Source organism: Athene noctua, chromosome 2 (genome assembly GCF_965140245.1).
Source record: "Athene noctua chromosome 2, bAthNoc1.hap1.1, whole genome shotgun sequence".
Lineage (NCBI taxonomy): Eukaryota > Metazoa > Chordata > Aves > Strigiformes > Strigidae > Athene > Athene noctua.
Genome location: NC_134038.1, coordinates 151,789,490 through 151,814,823, shown reverse-complemented (window position 1 = coordinate 151,814,823; position 25,334 = coordinate 151,789,490). Strand labels below are relative to the sequence as shown.

Below are 25,334 nucleotides of genomic sequence, written 5' to 3'. Positions count from 1 at the left end.
CAAAGGAAAAGGTACAGCTCCCAGAAGGGTTTTAAATCTGAACTCAAACGATGTTTATACAATGTATTGCTCTCCAAAAAAATCTGGACCATTCCCAAATCATTGTTTCTGATTCCCACATCATACAGGATCTTTTCAGAATTTTCACATGTGCAGATAAACAAAACATATCTGCCAAGTAATTCACCTAGTTAGAGTCTCAAGCTCTAATGTATAAGGTGAACCATCTTTACATCAAGCTCTAATGTATAAGGTGAACCATCTTTACAAACACAATTTATGCTGAGAATGCTTTATAGCCTTTCATACAGCAAGGAACTGATTCTGACATCAGAGAACTGGTACATCTAAATACAGAAATAAAACTCAGGATAATTTGAGCACTGCTCTAGAGCAGAACTGAAGAGCAGAAATGGATCATTATAGGAAGTCTAAACTACATATATTTGTAGTTTTCCAGTTTGTCTAAGCTTTTTCTGCACAGCAGATAATTACAACTAACTTAGAATTATGCAAAAACATGGGGGGGGCTGAACAACAACAACGTGAAAATGCAGTTCTCCAAGGTATCTCTAGCTCATATCTATTGTGCAGTAGTATGTGCAGACGAGCAGCAGATAAATCAAGAACCACCTCCACTACTTGTGTTATCTTATTAAAGGGAAAAATAGAATCTGGGGAGGGGCAGGAGAGCACTGCCCACACTCTATCTGAGAGATAAACCACTGGGAAAGTAACAGGAACTCACAATCCTGTGGTGTTTGCCCTTGTGTTTTTCCCTGGAAGAAATACTAACTAATAGTTAAAAACAAAAAACACGTGTCGTCGTCCGTCCCTCCACCCCCGCCAACCCTCTAAAACCAGAAAAAGTACCCCACCAAACCAAAACACCTCAGCAGCCCCTGAGGAACGGCAACCCCTGCTTCCCCTACAGGGGTTTGTAAGTCACACAGTCCACTGAATAAACCAGATCATAAAATGATTAGCAGCAGTGTCAGTTAATTTATTCACTGAAAAATAACTCAAACTGTGTCTCAGGTCTCGTAAATAAAGAAAATGTTTATAACTGAGTTACAGGTGACTCTGAGGGTTGAACAGGATTGTGAGAAAAGCACTGACTTCAAGGGTCAGAAATAGCATTTTTCTAGTACAGCTACAGGGTTTTATTCTGAAATTAAATTATTCTGAGACTTTTTTGTGGAGTCAGCAAAAACTATTTTAAGTGCAGTTCATCAGCATCCACAAACCTGCTGCCTGTTCTGCTACCCGTATGGGTGAACTCAGGAGAAGCGGAAGAAAGACATGTAATATGAAATGGTTGAGTGACTACAGTAGAAACAAGCACTAGCTCCACAGCACTCTGTGTTGCTGGCAAAGATACTCTTGTTGTTCTGCCTCCTCACTAGAGGAAAGGGGGTGTGTGTAGGTTTTGCAAGGTAAAAGACAGAGAAGGAGCAGGTGCCCTGGAAAATACAACTTCCTTCAGGTTCAAAGGTTGACATTTGGAAACACAGCATCATCTATCTAGGATCCCTGTGATTTTAAGGTCCTGTGTCAAAGGGCGCACACTTCATTCACAAATACTATGTGAAAGCTAAATTTCAAATGGGTGTTGATAGGAAACATGTGGGAGCAATGAGTCTTTGGAGAGCACAGGAATATCACATAGCACTGGAAAGGGACTTGGCTCTTGTTTTCATCCTGTGTTCTCCACTAAAGGGAAAGATGAATAAACAGCCATCTTTGTCACATTTGTTCAGCTGCTTTAGTCACCAATGTTCAAAATTTGGCTGCTTTTGGAACCTGGCCTGCAATGCAGACAAGAAGGACTATCACAGTCACCATACAAGGAATGGCCCCTTTGCTGCTGCTATGTGTTTGCTTAAATTTGCTTTGTTTTTCTGGTGTTACATTTAAATGTGGCTCTGATAGCCTCAAAAGAGTGAGATAGTAAATCACTGATACCCTCTGCAAACAGAAGCCTGGCAGCATATTCTTAACAGATGTCAAGAACTGTAACAGGTTGCACCATTATTTTCTCTGGTTATTTGCCAAAGTAAGCCCAAAACATCCCCCCCAATAAGCTGGCATTTAGAAAAGCACTCCAAAACACAGTCACCGCTGGATGATCTACCACCGATATTCTTCCTTCCATTCCCCACTCATCAGTGGGATTTGCTGCAAAATGATTAACTGCCTTATCACCATCTGTGCTCAGGTTCTATTAGTAACCCAGGCATTTCAGGAGATCCCAGCCCTACTCAAGTTAAGTCCAATTACTGCTTGCTGATTCATCAGTCCAGCTAAGCAAGCCTGGAAAATGCAACAGGTAACCCAACACTCTCAGAATAAATTAATCTCCACAAAAACCAGGCATGTCACACCGCAGGAACCAATCAATCCCTACATAAACAGGTACTTCATGTCCTATCCCGCCAGTTAACTCCTGACAAATATAAGGAAAAAGCTCAGCTCAGGCCACAGCTGCTTTACACAGGTTGCTGAATAATAGACCTTTACCTTGCTTGCTGGCAGACACTGCAAATCCAAGCCTTCTCCTTCTTCTGATAAGAACTGCAGCTCTTACAGATGTTGTACTTGCAGTCTTGGCACTGTCGTTTGCTGTTGATAAGAAATGTGAAAGGGGAACAGCAGCGAATACAGCAGTGCTCGTTGAACTTCTGCTGCTTGGAAAGGATGCTGCACTTGTTACCCTCTTCATCCAACTTCTGCTTCATTTCACTGGAATGAAAAGCAAAAGAACAAAAACATAAACAAAATTTCAATAGGAAATATCCCCTTTTCCTTTCTCCTCTTTCCACATCTTCATGTTACACTCTTCAAATAACTGTTGCAGGTGTGAAGTAAATGTCAGAAATGTAGATTCTAAATCCAGAATTGGGAAGTAAAACCTCCTAGATTCCCTGGAGTCACTCATGGCTGATCCATTTAAATGCTCTGAGTCACGAGCCCGGGCAAACAACCTCCCTCCACTCAGCTGCAGCGAGACAACTCTCAGGAGAGCCAGGCCACTGCTCCAGATACTCCAGCTGTGGAAAGCCGTAGCATCATTTGAGAATTCAGGGCTCTTTCAAAACAGTTTACAAATCAAAAAATCAGTTTATGAAAGTCAAAAGGCTTGGTGCACAGTAATAAAAAATCCTAAGAATCAACAGTTTTGACAACAAAAGTGCTAAGTTTGCTTTCTTCTGACCTATGGGGTCATATTATTCATAATAGCTCAAATTTGTCAAGGAAGGTTAATCACATACTTAATTTCAGAGAGATTTGGGTGCTTTACTAGTTTGGATCAATATTAAGGAAACTACCAACTGTTTGAGAAAGTGTAAAAAAATTTCTATATTCCAGCAGAAAAGCTCATTTATTTAAAAAAAAAAAAAAAAAGTGTTTGTGGTATTCAGTAATTTTCTACCTCCCGTTTTTACAATGCTTTTGATATTTTACAAACTAGGAAATATGTTCCATGATAAGAGTAATAAAACTATCCATCCAGAAGGAACGGTTGTGTAAGTAGACAAGTCTTCAAACTCATCACACAGTTTCTGGCATGTACAACTAGGATATACATTAAGAGAAAAAACAAAAAATCAGGATTCCTGAAAAACATGTTAAATGAAAGTTTATAGAACAGTGTACATGTACACATATTCATTCCTTCTTTTTCTCTGAATTAGTGGTGGTTAGCTTACTATTTCCAATTGCTGATGAGAACTACTTACAAGACTAGAGTAACACAAAAGTCTAAACAAAATTTAAAGATACCACAAGAGGTAGACCAAGTTGCAGGAGGAGAGTCATGACATGCTGACATACACTTAAATTAATGCTTAAATATCTTGCCACAGGAAAAAAAGAATACCGTTATTGCATATTTATTCCGGAACTCAACCAAGACCACCTATAAGCATCATTATGAGACAAGCCTGGAATGTTAAAAAGACTTACATTACTCAGCTATAAATCATCGTATTTGCCACTTCTGCCTCAGATTCATAACTCAAAATTAAAACAGCCTATTTTATCAAAGTCTGACAGGTCAATTCTAAACTTCAAGCCTAAAAGGCAATTAAGGCAGTGATCTAAAGCACAGAATTTCTGAACTTGCACATACATCATATTTAACCGTATTCCTGATACATACCTTTTATAAATTTAAAACTTCAAAACAATGTATGTTTTTGCTGTTTGTCCCCTGTACAAAGGTTTGGATATCTTAGACCAGCTGCTCAAACCCAAGTAAACATTCTTTGGTGTTTCAGGTAAATAAGCTTTATGATTCTAACAGCAGTCCAAGATGCTACAATCTTTGCTTCAGGCTGGACACCCCAGGCAGCAGATGCTGGCCTCCCCATAAGATGAGAACAGCTAAGGAATCAGGGTCAGGAGAAGCAGTTAATAGAAGGATTTCTGTCCTCATGCTGCTCTATTATCTCCTAGAATTAGTAGCACTGGTAGTATCAGCCTGCACACTCAACACTGGCATGTTCAATTTTGAACCTTCATTAGGGCACTTAAGCAGGATAGCAAGATAAACCACAGATGCAAAGCCGCCTATTAAAGCACTACAATAATGCTCGCACAATATAAAAACAGGCAGTTTTGTTCACAACAGGGCTAATAAAGCCTGATACCTAGAAAAAGCTGAGCACACACTGAAGCCTTTTCATCAGTACAGGCATTAATTACATCTCTCTCCTCTATCTGACTGCCAACACTCATTACAGTGGTAGAACCTTAATATCATTAACACATCTGCCTCACTGTTAAATAGGACTAAAATGGGCAATGGATTCAAAAAGTCAATAGGATAGGGTTGGACAGGCTGGCAAAGAGAGAGAATGACAGAAAAAGCCTCATTTCCACAGGAAACCAGGCAGAACAGAACAGAAAGCAATGCACATCCCTCTGATGGCTGTAACAAATTAAGGCCCTCATGCACTATCTGCCAAAGGCTATTCTAGTTTCTATCAGGAGTCAAATGGCAAAAGGGACTGTCAACTGGACTTGTTAGTTGAGGCCAAAAGGCTACTCTCCACACTCTTTCCTCGGAAGTAAAAGATGGGTTTCATATGAAGGCAGTGCTGCACAACACTGGTAGGCAACTCAATCTGCCTGGTTTGAGGAAAATTACATAGTAAAAGGGGAAAGAAAGCTCTGGTTTACTCCCAGCAATACTGAGAAAACTTCACTTGCGCATGACTTCAGCTCGATGATTACTGTGAGCAGGATGATTAATGTGAGCTCCAATCTCAATACACTGAGAAAGTTTGTAGCACTGGAATTCAGGAGGTACAAGTTGGAGTTTGAGGCATCCTGAGTTTGAAAGTCTCAGACTGTACCTTCAGGACGTTCAAACAGCTTGGTGCAAGAAGATTGTAACAATGGTCGAAGGAAAGGAGAGCAGGCAGCAACACTGATCCTCTCATGCAGTGAAACTTGCTTCCAAAAGGATGACAGCCACCTCTGCAGGAGATGACTCTTTCTAAGGGTGAGGTCAAAGCACACAGCCTTTGCAAACATTCCCCCTTCCTCCCTGTGCAACACTCTTTCCCTCAACAAAACAGAGATGAGGAGGATAGGACAGAAAAGAGGAAGAATGTGCATGCACTCATGTTGCGCTTACTTTCCCCAGCATTAATTCCCCCAGGAGGGAACGTAATGTATTTATAGGTGTATATATATAATATGTGCACAGATAAAAGAAGCAGCAAAAAAAGACTGCACAGAAAATTTCCCTTTTGGGGAAAGGATGGAAGAGTGGGAACCACAAATGACAGAATTTATTCACATCATTGAAGTCACAACTGACAACACTCATCCATTACAGTTATGTATAACATAGTAATAATGATCTGCAGAGAAGAGAACTCCTGCTGTTTGAATGAATCTAATATTGGATTTAATTTTCTTTTTTGAGTGGCTGCATTTCACCGATTGCCTATAAATACAAAACCAGCAAAGAATACTCAATAGATACCCAACACATCTGTCACCAAGACTAATTCTGTCAAAGAACATTTTATTGAACTATAAGTTCCAAAATATACAGATGCATATTTAGATTTTTCCAGAGGTTTGTATGAATTAATCTGCAACAGTTTGCATAATAAATATGTAATTAATTTCAGACGATGTTTTGGGTGATAGACTCCTGGCACACAATCTTACACAAAGTTAGGTTAGGAATACTTTCTAGTATACTGCTTTGCATGTAGGTTTTGCTATCATATTCTGAGGGTGAACAGTTGTCTTCCCCTCTTCACCTGCTAAGTTTTTGCTGCCCTTTTTTATTTTTTTATTTTTTTATTTTTTTTTAATTTAAATAGCTTTTATTGTCATGGTTTATTTCTTTTTAGTGTCTAAAGAGGATTTTTACTGAATTTGTGAGAAGTACAATATTCTGCTTTGTTGCTTCCTACAGTGGTTTACAAATGATATGGTAAGTTAGGTATTATCATGCTGAAGACAGGTACTGTACAGCACATTGCAAGGGAGGACACTGCTGAAATGTGGCTGGCAAGTTGTGCAGACATGCAACAGATCTCATTGCATGACTTCTCTTCAACAGCCTCTCTGAAATACCTTGTCTGTTAAGTCATCTCTGGACTCCACAAATTGGCAGGCCCTTTTGTTTCTACAAATAACACTGCTTCAGAGTTCTAAATGTAGGACAAAACCTGGCAAACTGAAGCTACAGGACTGCTTTCCTTGCTTTTCACTGCCACTGATTTACAGAGTGATTTGTCCAAAGTCACCAGCTTTTTACATGCTTCAGTTTATCTGCTGTACAATAGCAATAACAGTAAAAGTCATGATGGCAACAATAAACTTGTCTGATCTAAATATAAATACATACAAAACAGCTTTATAGCATCTTTCATTTAGTGACCATATAGTTCTATCCACTGCTGTATTACTGTAAGCAACATATTTACAACTAATACTCACAGCAAATGCCCCTCAAACATTTTTTTACCACAAGACCTGACAGCCTTATCTATATAAAATTCTGTTTCAAGTCACTTGCACAGTATACAGCTAGCTGAGTTGCTACTTATTAGCAAGTAGGATACGATGTATTTGATGCAGGACTGTAATAATGTAATAATGATCTGTTTGTGCTCTGGACAGGGCTGTTCTTGTGGGATTTAACAGGACTGAGGCATTTTCCCTGTGTGATTGCAATGACCTCAGCTTCAAAAACAAGCTGGCGGGTTCAAACATAATTCTTCAATGTTTTGAACAATGCCTTCTCCCCTGATAAATTTCTTTAAAACTATTGGTTATTGTATATAATTGCACTTTCTGAACACAGAAATACGAGCTTGTTTGAGAAAAGCCTTTCTGCTTTTTTTCCAAATCTTCTGTTATAGAAGTTAGCAACTTTTTTTTTTTTTTTTTTTAAACTGGTAGTGTGATAAAGATGCTTGTTTCTCTGAGCTACCGTTTAATATTCACAAAGCTCAATGGCTGTAATTATTCTACAGTTTAATCAGTGAAACAAAACCTAGACAGCCCTGTACACTTCCTCCCCCAAGAGGCATTACTTGTGATACGTGATTACATACACAAGGGCTGGGGGCAGGTGAAGCTACAACCTTAAACTGTAAAGTCAACAGTTATATACATGTTTGCAACTTGCCATAATAAGATAATACTGTGAGGTTTAAAAAAATCTGGAAAGAAGCCTATGATGTGCTTGAGAAACAGGTTAAAAAAAGGCATTGCTACATGTGTAAGGCTAGGATGATCAAACTCAAAGCCTCTCCACTGGGGGCGGCAGTGTAAGGGAATTCATAAAACAGCAGGACTGAAGGCTATGGTTAGCTATATTGTAACATAAAACTAAGAAATTCCACCTATTTTCAATATAACAAGGAGAACAGTTCCTGGTGGAAATCTGACAGTTGGCTTGACTCACCCGGTGATTTGGGTAGCAGAGATACCATGCCTTTTTTCCTCCAACAGATCAGCAGTTGAAAAGTTTGCCTGGGATGTGAAAGATTAATTTAGGTCTCTGCTCTATTTAAAGGAGACTTAACATCCTTACGACCACCAACTTAGACATCAGGTTGAATGGCCTTTATGGTAAGATTACCATAAAATTATTTACAAATATTCACCGGAGCATAGAGCAAGACAGACGCATAACCCAAGGCACTCATGAGGCTCGAGCACCTTGCTTCAGGCTTGCCTTAGGAAACATTTAGGCCTTTCACAGATAGCAGTACATCACCAACAGTTAGCACACTCCTCTGGGAGGTGGGAGATGAGGTGAGGGTGTGTCCAGTTTATTTTATTCAAGAGTCCAGTTTTGGGAAGATTCTTCAATTACCCTGTGAAAAGTAGCCTCACAGAGAGGCATTTATGGGAAAGCAATGGGACCACTACCACTGGCGGCAGCAGCAGAGACAGTCCTCTGAAAAGGATAATATTAGTCAGCCACAAGGCAGCATGCCAGCCTCCAAGACAGAGTCTGTATAAGCAAGTCTGTCTGCCAGGCTTCCCGAAACCCAGGTCCTCTGCTTTTCTCTGAGGGAACATCTCCAACTATCAGGTTGTATCCAGCTTACTCTCACCTCACATCAGTCTCCATTTCAGACTGGCACCTGTCAGCTTAAGGGCAAAGTCCAGCTGGTGTGGTTCCCAATTACACTGTTGCTTTCCTGGGTGATGGACAAATACAATTTTTACTACTGTTTAACCACCTTTTATCTTCCCCAGTAAAGAGTAGAGGTTAAATCTATTCTAGCTGCCTGCACAGGAAAAGAGGAAAACAAAGGGACAATGTTCCTAGAAGTTACAAAAAAATCCCATTTTCTTCATATCACTCTCTCCTGCTGAACAGAGAAGCAGCGCTTTGACCACAACTTATCAAAGACCATTAGAAACTTTATCCTTCAGGACTACATATGAGGGCTTCTGTTTCCTGTCCTCTTAATTCAAATTACATCTATTTCATAAAATAAGCTACCTTTTATTCACTTGGCATTGGAGCCTTTTGTCCTTCAAAGACTAGTGAGAGCTGGCAGCAGACAGCAGGCTTTTCTTAGGGGAGCAGTGTTCTGCTCAGCAGTGTAACTGGTCTCTGCATCTGCACTATCTCCCCTCTCAAACTAGATTCAAAGCGGACCACGAAGATCACCAATTTATATTAAAACTGACTTTAATGTTAGTTTGACCACTATTAAGAGCCTTAAAACATTTCTTCCCACCAGAGTTCCTGCAAGAACTTCAGGCAATCTATTGGCCAGACACCCTTCATACTCACCTACACATGCAAGTTCCTGGGACATTCTGCTTTAGCATGAGATCTGGGTTTCACAGAATCACAGAATTGTCTAGGTTGGAAAAGACCTTGAAGATCATCCAGTCCAACCATTAACCTAACACTGACAGTTCCCAACTACACCATACCCCTCAGCGCTATGTCGACCCGACTCTTAAACACCTCCAGGGATGGGGACTCCACCACTGCCCTGGGCAGCACATTCCAACATCTAACAACCTGTTCTGTAAAGAAATGCTTCCTAATATCTAGTCTAAACCTTCCCTGGTGCAACTTGAGGCCATTACCTCATTTCTACATAGTCTGGGGAGCAGGTGAACAAGTTATGATGTGTCTGCTTAGAGCCTTTCAGAGAAGCCATTTTTATCAGCCCCAGCTTGTGTTCTTCCACTCCCACAGTTAGTCCAAGACTGGTCTGTTGGTATTGGAGTTTCCCTGGGATACAAAGATCAGCTGAAAATACAAGTTCCACTAATGCCCTCTAAGTTACAATATTGGAGGACAAATAGCTTTTCCTATTCAGAGGCTAAAGTGTACACAGTATCCCTGTCTCTGCTCTTCTTAGACCTGACAGATATGCACCAGACTCTAGAGTGGGGGTAAAGCTTTTAATATCTGCAGAACCTGACAGTCTCTTACTCCTTAGCTACTAGCACAATGAGGAGTCACAGGGTGACTGTAACAGAAATTTTTATCTCATTCATGTTTTCAATTTGATGTCGAAGTTCTCAGATTGTGATTGCTAGAAGCGATTCCCACCTCTGCCCTTTTTTCCTCTCTCCTCCTGATCCCCCCAACCCCCAGAAGCAGACCAACCAGCTTAGTGCAATGCTGCTAAATTTAGGGAAAACACTCACTGGAAGGTTTACAGCCCCTCTCCAATCCCTGCTCAGGAGTTAACTAGTCAGAACTGCCAAGGAGAGCAACTCAGCATTTTATCCTTTCCATGCTCTCTATGCCACAAAGTGTGGCACAGTGCAAATAGTGATGAAGCTATCTGCTGACAGAGTCATATATCCTTTTCCCCTGCTATATACAGTAAGAACCAAATTCTCCCAGCAGCCATATACCTCCATCATTATTTACTCTCTAAGGGTTCAGTGCTCATTTCTTTTAGCTGCCTCTTCTACTCAGGCAGTTTATTCTTCACCGTCAAGATGGGCATCTAACACAACTCTCTAGTCCCAGGCAGTGCTACACCATCACCACACACACCTGTTTCTCTTATGTATTTGCTAAATTGTCCCTGGTAAAACTCTACTTGCTCCCTTTAAAAAAAGTAGAGCACAGGATAGTACTATACCCCTTTGCAGCAAATGTCAAGTTAATTCATTGCCTTAAAATGATAGGCTGTTTTCTAGGCTCCTATCAACACAGACACACTTGTGCCTTGTGCTGTATTTAACACTTAGTACATCTATTAGTATTCTACACATTGCTGGTGCTGTCTAAAAGCCATGCTATTACACATGCAAACACACCACTTGCAGTTGGGAAGCCTTCGAAGAACATGTATCACTTTAATCTGTGCAGAGAGATATCGGTCCAGCAGCAGTAGTTGACTTTCAGGGCGGATTAGACAGCAGGAAGTGCAGCATAAATGGGAAAGAAAAAGGAACATCAGAACCAGCCCAAAGCAAAACACAAAGCCTTTGGGGGGAGACAGTGGGATGGGACACCTCAGCATTCAAGGACTAAGAGACTCATAACTATTTATGAGCAAGTCACCTGTATCAAAAATCAGTAAGATGAATATTGCACAGTCCAATTACTCCAACTGCAGTTGCATTATTTTATCTAAGACCTAGCAACTCTTAAGGGTTTTTTCTCTTCAGCTTTTCATTTCTATAAAATTCAATTTCTATAAAATAAGTAGTTATTCCTACCAAATCTCACTTTTTATTTTTCTTTCCTTCTTTTTTCAAGAGTAGAAGCAAATACTGATGGTGCTGCATATATAGTAACTGATGATCTTGTCCCATTAAATTCTTTACAGCTGTTGTCAAAGTCTTGCCCTGTTGTTTGTTGCTTAACTCAAAAGGCCTAAAATGACATCCTGTTGCCCTTAAAAATCAGTGCTAAGGATTCAGTGACCACTGTGCATTCAGACCGAACACTATGTCCACAGCACACATGACATGGCTACCAAAACGGTATGAACCCTGTCAGGGCAACAATAACAGAAGCAGACACATGAAAGGTGAGCTGACTGGCATGCAACTTCAGTGCCATCAGAGGTCTCATAGAATAGCAAACTGTTTAGGAGCTTAGGATAACTTGATTTTATGCTTAGTTAAATTTAAGTGAGGTACAAGAATAAACCCCCGTTTCTGTATTTTTTAAACAAGCCTTTGCAACAACAATGTGGGGATCAAATGGACTCCCTATTAGCCCACTGACATACCCCATCTGCCTCAACCAATGTTCCTTGGAGCTGAATAAATTAGCACTAAAAGACAGATTGTATACCCTACCTTTACAAAATACAGCTATCCTTCTACAACCTGCGACAGCACTATAAAAAAACTCAACTAGTTACTGGCATAAAAAAGTATCACAGATTCTGGGAATAATCTCTTTCTAAAAAAAGAAATCCAGCACAGTGGAAACACTGTTGTTGGGTTTTGATTTTCTAATACATTTGCAAACACTTCTGATGATGCAAAAAGAATTGCATTGACACCTTCATATTTCTTACTAAATATCATAAGAGAAATGTTGTGAAGGCCAACCTGTGGAAGCTTTGTGCTAATCACAGCTGAACTAGTTAAACTGCTGACAGAACCAGAAAAATGCCAATCTACTCAATGCTTACTTTTGTCTAAAAAATGTGTATCAGACACTGTATTTATTATAGAGTGACCAGATTCAGTCAGCACCAAGGTAAGTTGTGGTTCACTTGCCCCAAACCACTACCTTGCTTGTCATACCAGGCTCTATCCTAATCTGTTAACAATTTCACACTCAGGTGAAGCCGTTTCACAAAATGAATGATTGCTGCTACATTACTCTACAGACACTGTGCTAGTGGCTCTTAAGGGAAGTTTTCTTTTCTCTTGCTGGCACAAGTACTGTCAATCAGTGTCTATCATCAGTTGGAGCTGATAATACAGAGAGTAGATAAATGAAATAAATAATATACTGGTATTATTTTAAATTGCTTCTTCTCACTTTGTAAACCCATAAATTGTCAAGAGACATTTTATTTAACCCCTTTTTCTATTGTCATGTTGGATATCACAGGAGCACAGACTGTGTACTGCATTTAACTGATAGGCTTTGAAATCTTCTGTGGGCAAGTGGAGCAGCAAGGGAGAAGCAGGTCTTGAATTACAGAGCAGATATTCTGGGGAGCTCTGGGGACATCAGAAATCTCCATGTAAAAGTTGAAATTATCTTTTCCAAGAAGTAGTGCTGCAAGTATGGAGAACTTTGCCCTCCCATTTTAATACTGCCACATGGAACACATGAAAATAAATCTGGGTCTTAACACACCTTTTTTCCTCACTCTTCTTTCTCATCTGCCCTCCTATGTCAGTTAGAGACCACTCTGAAGCCAGGTAGGCTATTCTGAGGCTAAATATTTCACCAGTACTAGGGACAAGCACTTCTGCTGTAGGTGCAGGACCTTCTGGGTAAATCCTGGGTTTAAGTGATCTATTGAGAAGGGCCAAAATACGTGCTTTCATGTTGGACATCAACCACAAGTGATGATAAGCTAAAAAAGTTATCTTCCTTTCTCATTATTTGGGCTGGGTTTGCATGTATGGTGGGGGTTTTTAGGAGGGGAGGAGGGTGCTATAGTGGTGGCTCCCTGTGAGAAACTTCTCAAAGCCCCCTGGCTCCAAGGCGAACCCACCTTTGCACCAAGGCTGAGCCAATTAGCGATGGTGGCTGCACCTCTGTGGTAATGTATTTAAGAAGGGGAACCTGGGAGGAGTTGGAGTGGTGGAGTTGTTGTGAAAGGGACACCTATGCAAACACTGAGGTCAGTGGAAGTAAGGAGGAGGAAAGGGGGAAAGTGTGCTGGAGCAGAGACTCCCTTGCAGCCCATGGTGAGAGGGCAGGGCTGCCCCCTGCCACCCATGGAGGTCCATGGTGTAGCAGATGACAACCTGCAGCCCATGAAGGACCCCACACCAGAGCAGATGACTGCACCTGAGGAAGGACGGGACTCTGTAGGAAGAAGCCCCTGCTGTTGTAGTATGGCGCTGAGAGGATTGCAACACACAGGGGTGATCCACACTGGAGCATCTTGGGAAGAATGCATCCCATGGAGTGGACTCGCTTCAGAGAAAATTTGTGGAGGGCTGTCTCCTGTGAGAGGGACACCATGCTGAAGCAAGGGATGAATGTGAGGAGTCCCTGCCTTGAGGAGGAAGCGACAGGACTGACCACACACCCCAATTCCCTGCCCCCCCCCCTCCCCCCCATGCTGCTGGGAGGGAGGAGGTATAGAGATACCAGGAGCAAAGCTGAGCCAAGGAAGAAGGTGGGGGAAGGTGTTTTTAAGATGTGGTAATGTTTGTTACTGCCCTACTCTGTCTGTTGTTGTTGTTAATGTCTGAATTAAATTTATGTTCTTTTTCTTCCCCTAATGATTCTGTCTTTTGTCCGTGACCATAATGGATGAACCATCCCTCCCTGTCCTTATCTTGATTCCCAGCCTTTTGCTTTATTTTCTCCTTCCCATTCCTGAGGGGGAAGGGGGGAGTGATTGGCTGCATGGTGCTCAGTTTCCCTCTGGGCTCAAACCACGACACTATTACATCCATACTGAACCACTGACCATTACTATCTGAACCTACGTGTCCAGCCAGTTTTCATCCACTTTATAATTTCACCCTGCAATGTGACTACAAAATTATAAGCTTCAATTATTATTTACATTACCATTTTGTGACACCTTCCTCTTAGATCACGAACATATAATACTTTATGTTGTACTACCCTATCAAACATCCTAACAATCTAGCAAAACATCATTACGGTTTTACCACCTTTCTTATATGCCTTCCTTGATTTTTTTCCTTCCTACATTTGATAGTAATTTATAGTTATATACACATTTGCTACATTCCCCTCTATCTCATTTCTTCTCAATAAATATAATTTGCTCTCCCTGAAGAATATTTCTCACTGCCTGTATGATATCTTTCTATAACTAATATGTCAATGTTTCTTGCCTCTTTTTTAGCTAATTATAGAGTTTTATCTTTCAATGTTCCTTCCAAAACATTTCCAGAAATATCAAGAAGTCTATAGAATTGCACTGAACCAACAGCATTGATAACTACTTACCACAAATAGCTTACTTGACCTGATAAGATCCACAGCCTAACAGTTTTCTATTCCCTACCATCTACTAAGGGTCAGTCCTACATACTAAGCAGCCAAACCATAGTTCTAAGTCTCTAATATGTTATTTCTGTATTGGTCAGTCTCTATCACTTTGAAGCTCTGAATAGTGTATTTTGTCACATACTTAATTCTGTCCTTTTTCTCCTTGTACCGTGAAAAAAAAATGGTTTAAAGAGAATTAATTATTGGGTGCATTTAATTTTAAAGGGATGAAAACTGAATACTTAGCCATATTGACCAACTTCCGCTGCGTATTTCCTTGCATATTCATGATCAGTAGAGGAAAGCAAAGTATTTATCAAATGCTGGTACACTTGTTGCATTTACATGCACTCCCCTTTCCCATTTGACACACTCTGTTCCTCTTCCCAGGAGTCTCTCCCTGGAGAATTTAATGTTTCACCTATCATGTCCTGACTTTCAGTACAAAGTCATCTGAAGCCAACGACCTTTTTTATCCCTTTCGGTTGTACCTGAAGAATGATACAGAGAAGCATTCATAAGAATAAAGTATTGTTCAATTCAAACAGACCACAAGAGTATTTTTTAAATGTACATACACTTCCATCATACTTATATGAATACATTCTTTGCATCTCTGGGGCCATCTGTGAGTCTACCTTTCTTAGGAATCCAATTTTATGTCCATATCAACTTGAAAAAAATTCCTTTAAGAATAGAAACACTCCTACTACATTAAACAGTTCTTTTCCCGTGCTGGTTTCACAGTGCCATTGGCTTGACCTTATAAAACACAGTTCATAGCCTGGCTAGTGTACAGCAGGACACTGGCTCTGAAAATCTCTGAAGTATTCACTATGAATCATTCTTCCCTCTTCCTCACTGGACTTCCAATAACACAGACTTATAAAGATTTGCACTAGAATCAGTTGTTACTTGACCCTTCCCCAGAACACACAGCAGAATAAACAAGAGCAGGCAGCAGAATAAACATCAGAGCTCACTTGGGAAGCACATTTTACAGCCTCACAAGTCACAGTGTCAGAGGACTGTGCATGTGTTGTTAGAAAAACCAGCACAAAGACATTTATCCCACTTTGCAGACAGATAAGACAGAGGGCCTTCTGCCTGATAAGGCTGGCTTTGAAATTTGTCTGTCTTGACCACTGCCTTCCCAGGAGAGTGGCTGCAACTTCAGAATCCACATAGGATGGGAACACTGGGAAAGCCGTGTCCTCCACAAGGACGGTGAATGTGATGCAGACAAATCTGCACTGTGTCCTTCTACACCAACACCAACTGAGTATTTCACCATTTCCTGCAACAACCACAGGAGCCCTAATGTCATGAAAGAAGAAAGCAGAAGGCACTACCAAACACTCAAGGCCATCCTGGTAACAGGGGGTTGTTTCAGGTGAAACCCCTATGCAGTATTAGGAAGTACAGTACTTTTATACTGCCCAAGATGACAAGACAAAAAAAAAAAAAAATAAAGATGCCTCAAAGCAAGAGGTTCCCACTAACTTGGTCTCAGACTGGATTCCCTGTCTGTATTTTCCACAGGTCTGCATGTGCATAGCTCCTGAAGTCCACTTCCCTAGTCCAGCTCTCCTCTTCATGCTGCCCATGTTCCTAACACATAGTAAATACCGTACTTAGATATGCCACACAGACTCTACAATTCAAGCAGCTTAAAAACTGCAAGTTCTGCAAGTCCGAAAAATCAACATGTGTCAAGAAATAGCAGTTCAATATTTTTAGTAAGTTTAACCCTATAAACAATTACTAAGTGTAGAATCTGTTTGCAAAATCCATGTAGGTTTTGTTCATTTGTTTTCAGACAAAGACTTATAAGCTTAAAATTACCACGTATCTCGTACACAAGCAAGTGTTTTGGCAGACAAAAGAATCTGTTTTCACAGAATGAACTTCATATTTAACATCATGTGTTACCCTGGTGCATTTCACATCATAACACCTTCTAGCCTTCTAGAAGCAGTATCATATCCCTTATTATAAACCAGACAAATCTCTGCAAAGGGACAGGCAAATATCAACAGCACCTCCACCTCTCCATTCATACACACATAGGGTAGTCCTTTAAAAGGTATCGGCATATGCTATTGCTAAAGTAACACCAGTATTTAGCAAAGACACAACTCTCATGTAACACTGTTACATTACTTCCGATATATCACAGTTAATGTTCTTAACTTAATCCAGAAGCTTTTCATTATGGGAATGTTTCTGCAAATTTAGTAACATACTGATATGTTAACATACAAAGGAATATACAGTAATGTAATGAAAGGAAATCAGTAAGCAATCACAAAAAATAAAAAAGCCAATAATGTGGAATTTATTTAGAAAATAATGGTCTTCATTTTGTAGCTGTGACCACAAGTGCAACTCTTTAGCTTTATCCTGCATATATGTGTGAGCATGCATGCATACACATGTAAATAAACTGCATTATTCAACATCTCTTGCAAATGAAGGCTGGGAATTTCACCCACCGAGTACTCTCCATACCCCATCCCCATGGAAACACAGTACTAAGGACTGTCCTTGAAAATGCAGTTCAGCTGTAAAAGAGGAAACACAGCTAGGTTACCGGACTAGTGGGATATTATGGAACTGTATGATTAAGTCCTCTTGTGCAGATGCTCCTACAGCTCTACCTATCCCAGTAATTCTTCCTCAGCCCTTGTATGCCTCACCCAGGACACAGAAGGCTACACATATATACAGTGAACTTTCCCAGAGTAGAGAAAGGATGCAGAGGAACATCAGAAACCTGCCTTTTTCTTTCCTCCTCTCGGTCCATGTGTGCTCTCTGCTTCTTCCCAATTAGGTGTCTATCAATCTGAAGTATAGCAAATGTACTTCACTAGGATGTTTTTGGTAAATGGTAAAACAATTGAAATAACCCAGAAACTTTTGAAAAATGGAAATTCACCTAACAACAACTAGAATTCAGAAAGATGATTAGGTGGTGAATATCTGGAAAAGGCAGAATGGTTCTTCAATGTTCTTCATCATTTTTAAAATGTCAAGTTTTGTTCTGACTTTTTCCTATCGTTGCAAATGCTATTATTCAGTTCTTCTGTGGATCATGCCATTCAGATATCCGATGCCTTTCTTCTGTTCTCTCCTTCATGCCTTTTCTCTCTTCAAAAGCAGCAGATGGAAGAGATCTCCCTTGCGGGGAGCTTATGGCATAGTCAGACCCCAGACTTGGTTCATGTACTTTGTGCAGACCCTCTGGCTATGTCTGAATTCACAGATAATTCAGCACACCAAGAACAGATCAGCAGACTGAACTAGAGAGTGCTGAAGGCCTACACCTCCACAATATGTGGTTCAGCAGCTTTGCTTCAGGGAAGAAAATCTGATTCCCCACACCAAATATTCCCACACTGCACACAGTTTGAACCTGTCTCAATGCGCAATTCATTGGTTCAGAGACATCGGCTTAGTTTCTTCAGGAAGGAATTTAGCTTATGCACACCAAACCCAGCTTGTGACAAACTATGGCATGATACATGAAGATGAGTAAGCTTGCTTCAAAACCATACTACTGCTCTGAACTGAAATGCTGACATAAATTCATACACTACCACAGGTGTCTCAACACAGGTACCTGGAGCAGGTCATTCTTCAATAACAGATCTGTAACAGCCTTGTCTACTGAGTTTGGAAAACCATTCCGATACCTGCAACATATGCAGCCACAGTTCACATGCAAAATTTTGTATGTGTCTACATCTATCTGGCTGACAGTTAGCAGAGAGGCACAATGATGATTTATAAAGACATATAAGAAGCAAGAAGTAGTTTCTGACTAGGATTTTTTTTAAAAAAAAACCAGAATTCAGCAGGGCATAAAACATGCATGAGCTTTTGAAAATTTTCCTTGAAATAGCACTAGAAGTTCAATGTATCATACACCCACTTGATTTCAAGACATATTATGGATTGGTATACTTAAAATTAAGCTTTACAAAGCACTACTAATAGGATCCAAATTTGCACCAGTTAGTTTGAAATACCTTTGTCCATAACGAATCTAACTCTCCACTGGTTCACGTCCATGTTAGTCCATGAATTCCATCAACACTGTGGTACTGTAAGATGGGAAGGGCAATGGAACAAGGAGCCAAAAGCTACACCTTTTGTGGCTTCAGCCTGAAATGCTACCAGAGGATGGTCAGACTGTCAGTTTTTATTCAGTAGTAGAAAATTAGTACAGAGTAACCTAGGGATTCTTTCAGGGAAAAACAGTAATTTTCTCAGACTTCTCAGATGCCTTGCAGATATCTGTGCTTCAGTCAAATCTTCCTTCCTTTACCACACTTTCAAATGAAATCAAAGCTCTACCAAGCCACTTTCCTCATAGGTAAGCGTAACTTGGACTTACCTTTTGGGCTCAGCTGCTGGACTAACAGTCTGCAGGGTCGAGGCCTACCAGCAGATAGTCCTCTCCCAAACCCCTCTGTAGAGTTGCACTGATGTACCATCACCTGAATTACCGATCAAATCTGCTTCTGATGTGACTGTCAGTTAAAGTTAAATACATCAAAAGGAGAATTGCTGGTTTAAAAGCAACATTTTATGCTGAAAACCAAACATTTATTCTCAAGGAAAAAAAGAAAGAAAAAAGAGAGAATATGAAACACTAATCTTTCAAAATAATCAGAATATAAAAGCATTGGCACATGGAAGTGGAAGACTACAAAACTCACGTAATTAAGTGATCTCAAGGGAATATCTCTGTAACTGAAATATCTGTTGATTTACAACAAATAATGAAATGCATTTAATTAAATTAATTAAACTTCAAGTGGAGGAAGCTCCTCCAACGGGAACCATAACAATATAATTGGTATTAATTTAATGACTAAAAACTCTAGGGCTGACAAAATAAATAATTCTTGTTAATAAATTCATTGTTCAGTTTAGTTTTATACATTTAGTTCCAAGTATATGAAAAGACTAAGGAGCTACCAGCTTGATGCTGAGAGAGTAAAATAAATGTGAGTGGGTATCTCCTTCAAAACAATCCTAAAAATGTGTATTTAATCAAGATTCTACTGCTTAGAAAAGGGAGAAGGCATAGCTATGTTTTCCATAAATATTCCCTTATTGTGGAGGTGCTTTCTGCTTGAAATGTGTCTCTGTCTGTGATTTAGGTGCAGGAGGGACAAAGCTTAGAAAAGCACATTTTCCTGCACAATCATAGGTTAAATAAAGGGGGAGAAAGGAAGCCTCTTTTTTTAGAAAGTGATAGTTATGGCAGGTCACGCAACACCCAGTGACACAATACAGATTCCTTTCATGACACGGATGCCACAAACAAGAGGGTTGTTGGAGTACAGGCACTTGCACTTCTGTTCCAAGTTGAATGCACACAAGGATGTTGTATTGATGCTTCCTTACATCATCAAAACGGAGAAAGTATTCTTCCCTCCAGACCTATAAGCACTTCAAATTTTGTTCCTATTTCTCTCCTTCCACAGATAGCAAAGCAGTCATGGTTCCTTTTTTGTTTGTTCACTTCTGTAGCGCTACAATTTTCACAGCTTTTACAATTTTATGTATTTTCTGGCTATAGCACAAACATCCTGGAAAAGGTGCAAATCAAAACTACATTCACAAAACATGACATAGAGGGTCAAAGGTAGGCCACAAGAACCAAAAGTCAAGTAGTTATCCCCACAAGCAGGGGTGAGAGAAGCATGCAATCAAGAGTTAGTTGTTGGCAAATCAGCAGCCACTTATATTCAGTCAAAACTAAGAAAAATACAGGCAAACACTGAGATAGCAAGATGATGGTTTTCTTTACATACAGGGCTCTAACATTTTTTAGACAATTCTGTACTACACTTCTGGGCATCTTTCAGAACACCATTCTAGGCCAAGAGCGCAAATTTCAGTTACTATGGCAGTATGTGTAAGTCAGACATAAAAAAAAGAAAGTATTTTAGCACTTGCAGAAAAACACAAAAATCCCCTAAAAATCTTGATTGACAGCAAATTATTTTTACTGACAAAAAACAATTGCACAAATTCATGCCTAAAGCAAAAGGCTAATTATATATAACATTCGAGAGCTCTAAACCACAAACTGAATGCCCTGGTACTTATAATCAAGGACTCTCCCCTTGAGCAAAAACCCAAAAAGCTGTAGAGGAATTCCATACACTGGTTGTATCTATGTAACTACAAAAGAGAGAAAACAAAAGCTCAGAGTACAAGCAATAGTTTATAAAGCTAAGCTTTACTTCAAAAAAACAGACATAGCTTTAAGAGCAGCTGTTGATTTATAAAACCATTATTTGAAATCAGCAAGCAATTAAAGCAAAGCATTTCTCCTTCTGCTATACAGGTAAAGCATACACAGGCTGCAAAACACACAATTAGTGATGGAGAAAGCTGTTTCATCTGAAATGTTTCCCCCTTGCAGGAAATACCAAAGTCACAAAGATTCCCTTGATTGCAGTTCAGTTCATTTTCTGAACAGTGCCACCACAGAGTCTGTGTCCAAGAAGTACTTAAACCACTCTACACATATTGTTAAAGCTTTCCAGCTCACTTAAAAAGCTGAATCTATCTAACTTTGCAGAAATACCAGCTTAGACCTCAATATTTGTGTTCTCACATGGAAAGTTACAAAGTCCAGACACCATGTTGATAGTGTCATCAACTCTAGCACCTAAAAACTTATGTAACGAACTTACACACTGAAGTAGTCGCTCTACCAAGCTTTCCACTCTCCCACCTCCCACCGGTATGCAGATGTTTTTCAGAGCTCTCAATTTTGTTTTGTCTTCCATTTAATTGATATTGGAGAAGGTATCTTCCGCCAACAGAAAATATCCACGAAGGTCAAAGAATACCTTCAAAAATAAACAGAGATCATTGTTCATGTTCCTCAGTCTTGTTTAACTGCTGAGACCTCAAGGAAGCCAGATAACTGCTAGTAAGGCTTCACAGAAATTCATAGGTCTAGCTTTCATCAGTGAATTCTGATCTTACTAGTTCTAGAGTAGCATTTGGATGGCAAGCTCTGAGATACACTGCTGAGCTTACTGGAGTTAAAATAAGAGACCAATGCTAGATTTTTAACAGGAGTGTGAGGTCAGTAGGAATTAAGAAATTAAAAAAAGAGTTAAATATGGGCATATTCTTCCTCTAAAACCAGTAAAATAATCTCTCCAGAAATCTTCATATCCAGAATCACCAGAAATTCTGGCCCTAATCAATAACAGTTGCTGAAAATGAGAAATGAGCTTAACTTGCCCTTGAAACATGAACCTGAGTCTGAACAATCTGGTATCTCTACTACAATTACACACACCAAAGGCCAGAGAGACTGAAAGACCCAAGGCTCCAGGGAGCTCTATTTTACATAATGCTTAATATAACAGAGAAGCAGCAGAACAAAGCACGGTTTTGTCAAGCCCCTTGTTAGAACACAATTAGATTACAGTCACTGCTGTATCTGTCTTGCATGTAGACATAAACCATGATGACTTGGGACAACATGACCCGACATACAAGAAATTAGGCACTGCCTGTGAAATTAGCCCTGAGGACCCAGAAACACAGTTGGCTGACTTGTTCCAAGTTGAGCACCATGATACTGCAACCCTTTACTATCAGCACCCAAGTCAGCTAGTTGAAAAGTAAGACAGATCCCTAAGTTAGAGATTCTTGAACACAGCAAGTATGAGACATTATACCAAAAAAAGCACTCATGGGTGGAGGGAAGTTTTTGAGCTTGCAAGATATGTCAAAAAAATAAACTACAGTGACCAGAGCTGTGAAATAAAGCATGGTCCTTCACCTAGAGTAGCCTGGCTGAAAAGTACAACAAACAGGTCTGTGATCTGCATCATGCATGTGCCAAAATCATGCCAACGCTAAGAAATCAAAATCTCCAATGTCAGTGGGCTTATGTACCGATTTCAGCTTTGCCTCTGCAATACGTGACCAGGTTATTGCCAGATTTGATGGCTGCACAGTGGACAGTTAAACCCATAGTGTAACTATGGGTTAACAACAAAGCAAAGCAACAAAAAACCCAATTTCACCACTGGGCTTGGTCTTCTGCACTCTCTGCTCAGGACAAGTTTTTTAAAATTACGTTCTGAATGTTTGCAGTCTGGGTAAGTCAAAAAAAAAAAAAGCTCACCAAATAAAATAAAAATGCTCAACTCTTACTGGAGTGTTATTTTCTTCATTAATATTAAAATAAGTCATTCTTAACCAAATTCTTGTTACAAACTTCTTACCAGATCTATGTGCAGAGGTGAATACGTACACGTGTACAGACACACAGGATTATTAAATCATGCCTTTTATGTATTGCATATAACTTGATCTGGATGATTAAGATCAGTTCTCTGGCTCCTCAGTTATGGGATGTAGAATGACAGGTGCTTTAAAGGAGCTTGCTTTTTAGTGATAGCTTAGCATTTCTGGAAAATCAAGTCCCTTAAATTTCTTTCTCTCTCTCTCTCTCTTCATACCTCAAATTTGAGAGATCCAAAAGCATAGCTCAGTCAGAACTTTTTACCCTCTATTATTAATCAGCAAAATATCAGATTTTGTCACACCCCATTAAAATGGGTTATATTCATCACACTATATTTTACCCAGAACGTCTGCATTTTTTTTCTATCTTAAACGTATACTACAAATATCCAAGTAAAAGGAAGTGCTGTGCCGAAGTAAACAATTTTCTTTAAACTACCTCTACTCTGTGTAGCTGAGAATTTTCTTCAGAATATTTTCAAAAGTCTCCAATGACTTCAACTTCTTCAAAATCCTTAACAATAAAATATTTATTTACAACATGGTAGAAATCCCCAGATTTATTATTTAATCAGAAGAACATAAAGGGAAGTTTGTAAAAGATCAGAGAAATACAGATACAGTAAGAAAAGCAGTAAGTTATGTAAATTGGATAAACATTTTAAAATATGCATCATATGCCTGTTACATTTGTGTGCATCCAATTATAACAATCAAAATCCAAACCAAACCCCTGAGAGTGTGGAAGTATTTCATCTAATGAGGTCTTATGATCTCTTCAATAAAGCACAAGTGACTCAGATTTTGTCTTTCTGGTTTATCCTACTGAAAAAAAACCAAACCCAACCCTCAATAAATGTCATCTAAATTAAATTATGGCCCTGATTCCCACATCTAAGATTGATGTGGGGTTTGCCCTTCACTGATACAAGAGCATAATTTAAGACAACATTACACAGTATATTAGATATGGCAAACATAACAGAATCTGGTACTTAGAAGGAACAAAAGAAGGTAAGAGAAATGGCTTTTATTTTAATTAGCAGACTGGGTATTTCTAAGATGTCTTCAGCATCTTGGTGCCAATTATCCTGGAATGTGATATTATATCAGGCCACTGAAAGTATATCTTTGAGTGTAACAATTCAGAAGCTCAAGCTATCTAAGTTCCCTTCAAGTCAGTGAAAAAATTACCCTCCGGCACAGGGGGATATCCTTGGACATGTGTTCACATTAAAACACACTATTTAGGATTCAACATTTTACTCAGGATGCTATCCCCAGAGCACCAACAATTTCTCCTAGATTAAGAACTGCTTTGTGTATTCTTTCACTTTCCTCCATCGCCCTGCATGTTTGCAGGTCATCAGCTAACAGTATATATATGCCACAGCACTGCTAAAAGACACAACTTCACCACCCACCTTCCTCCCACCCCCCAAAAAAACCCCGCTCTGCTCTTAATTCTAACAGTACAAAAGCAAATGCCCAAACTAAGCTTCCTTCTTTGTTTCAGTAAGAGGACCAAATCACAGCAAAGATTCAAATTTGCCTTGAAAACCAGATATTTGTCTAATTAACCTTTTACTCTCCTATTACTTTGCATTACAGAACCTTGCTTTAGCAAGGAGAGGCAGAACAATGTGTTCAGTTGTCACCCAGAAAAATGGTCCTTCCACCAGATTTGATGTGAGGAAAATTTCAGAGATACATTACTGGTCCCAAAAATATTCTTCTGAGAGATCAAAGGGATGCTGTGCCTTCCCAAATGCAGCCTCCTGCTGTCTTTCCACTCACTCTAGCAAGTTGAAGTCGAAGGGAGACACTGTTTTAACTGTTATTTCTCCATATTATGGTTACTTGCCATTACTCCTCTTCCCTGTTTCCCTCTCCTGTTTTTCTACCTTCTGCTAATGCAGCAATCCATCTCATAATGGATGCAAGTAATGACTACACACACAACTGTTCTCATGTGATGCTTTGTGCTGGTGCATCCAGAAAGGAAGTCATGGCAACTGATACATTTCTGAGAGCATCAATATCACTTTGGAGATGTGTGCCCAGTAACGTTTACCTCACCTTAGATTAGGCCAAACTACACAGCAATAATTCCCATTTCCAGGTGTTGCTAACAGAAAAGGAACCATGAAGGTGTTATTACCTTCTGGAAATTGCCTTCTGGAAATAAATTTCCCCACTGCAAAATATTTATTCACTCAAACACAGCTTAACACATACTGCGTCTGTTACATTTTTCACCCATATGAATTTTAAACCTGATTTTTAACAATTATTCCACATTCTACTTCATTAAGTAGCAGCAAAATTCTAGCTTGCCTTTTTTTTAAAGAAGATAAATTAATTTTGGATTCGTCAAAATTGT

The 25,334-nt window shown here is 39.6% G+C and overlaps 1 protein-coding gene across 3 annotated transcripts in view; it reads right to left on the bottom strand.

Annotated features, from left to right (window-relative positions):
* MYRIP (myosin VIIA and Rab interacting protein) overlaps positions 1-25,334 on the bottom strand; it is a 246,049-nt gene that overhangs the window by 127,570 nt on the left and 93,145 nt on the right. For all 3 annotated transcript variants that reach the window (XM_074900668.1, XM_074900669.1, XM_074900670.1), the window contains exon 3: positions 2,521-2,742. In XM_074900668.1, coding sequence (XP_074756769.1) covers positions 2,521-2,742 — 222 coding nt within the window. The remainder of the gene's footprint in view (positions 1-2,520; positions 2,743-25,334) is intronic.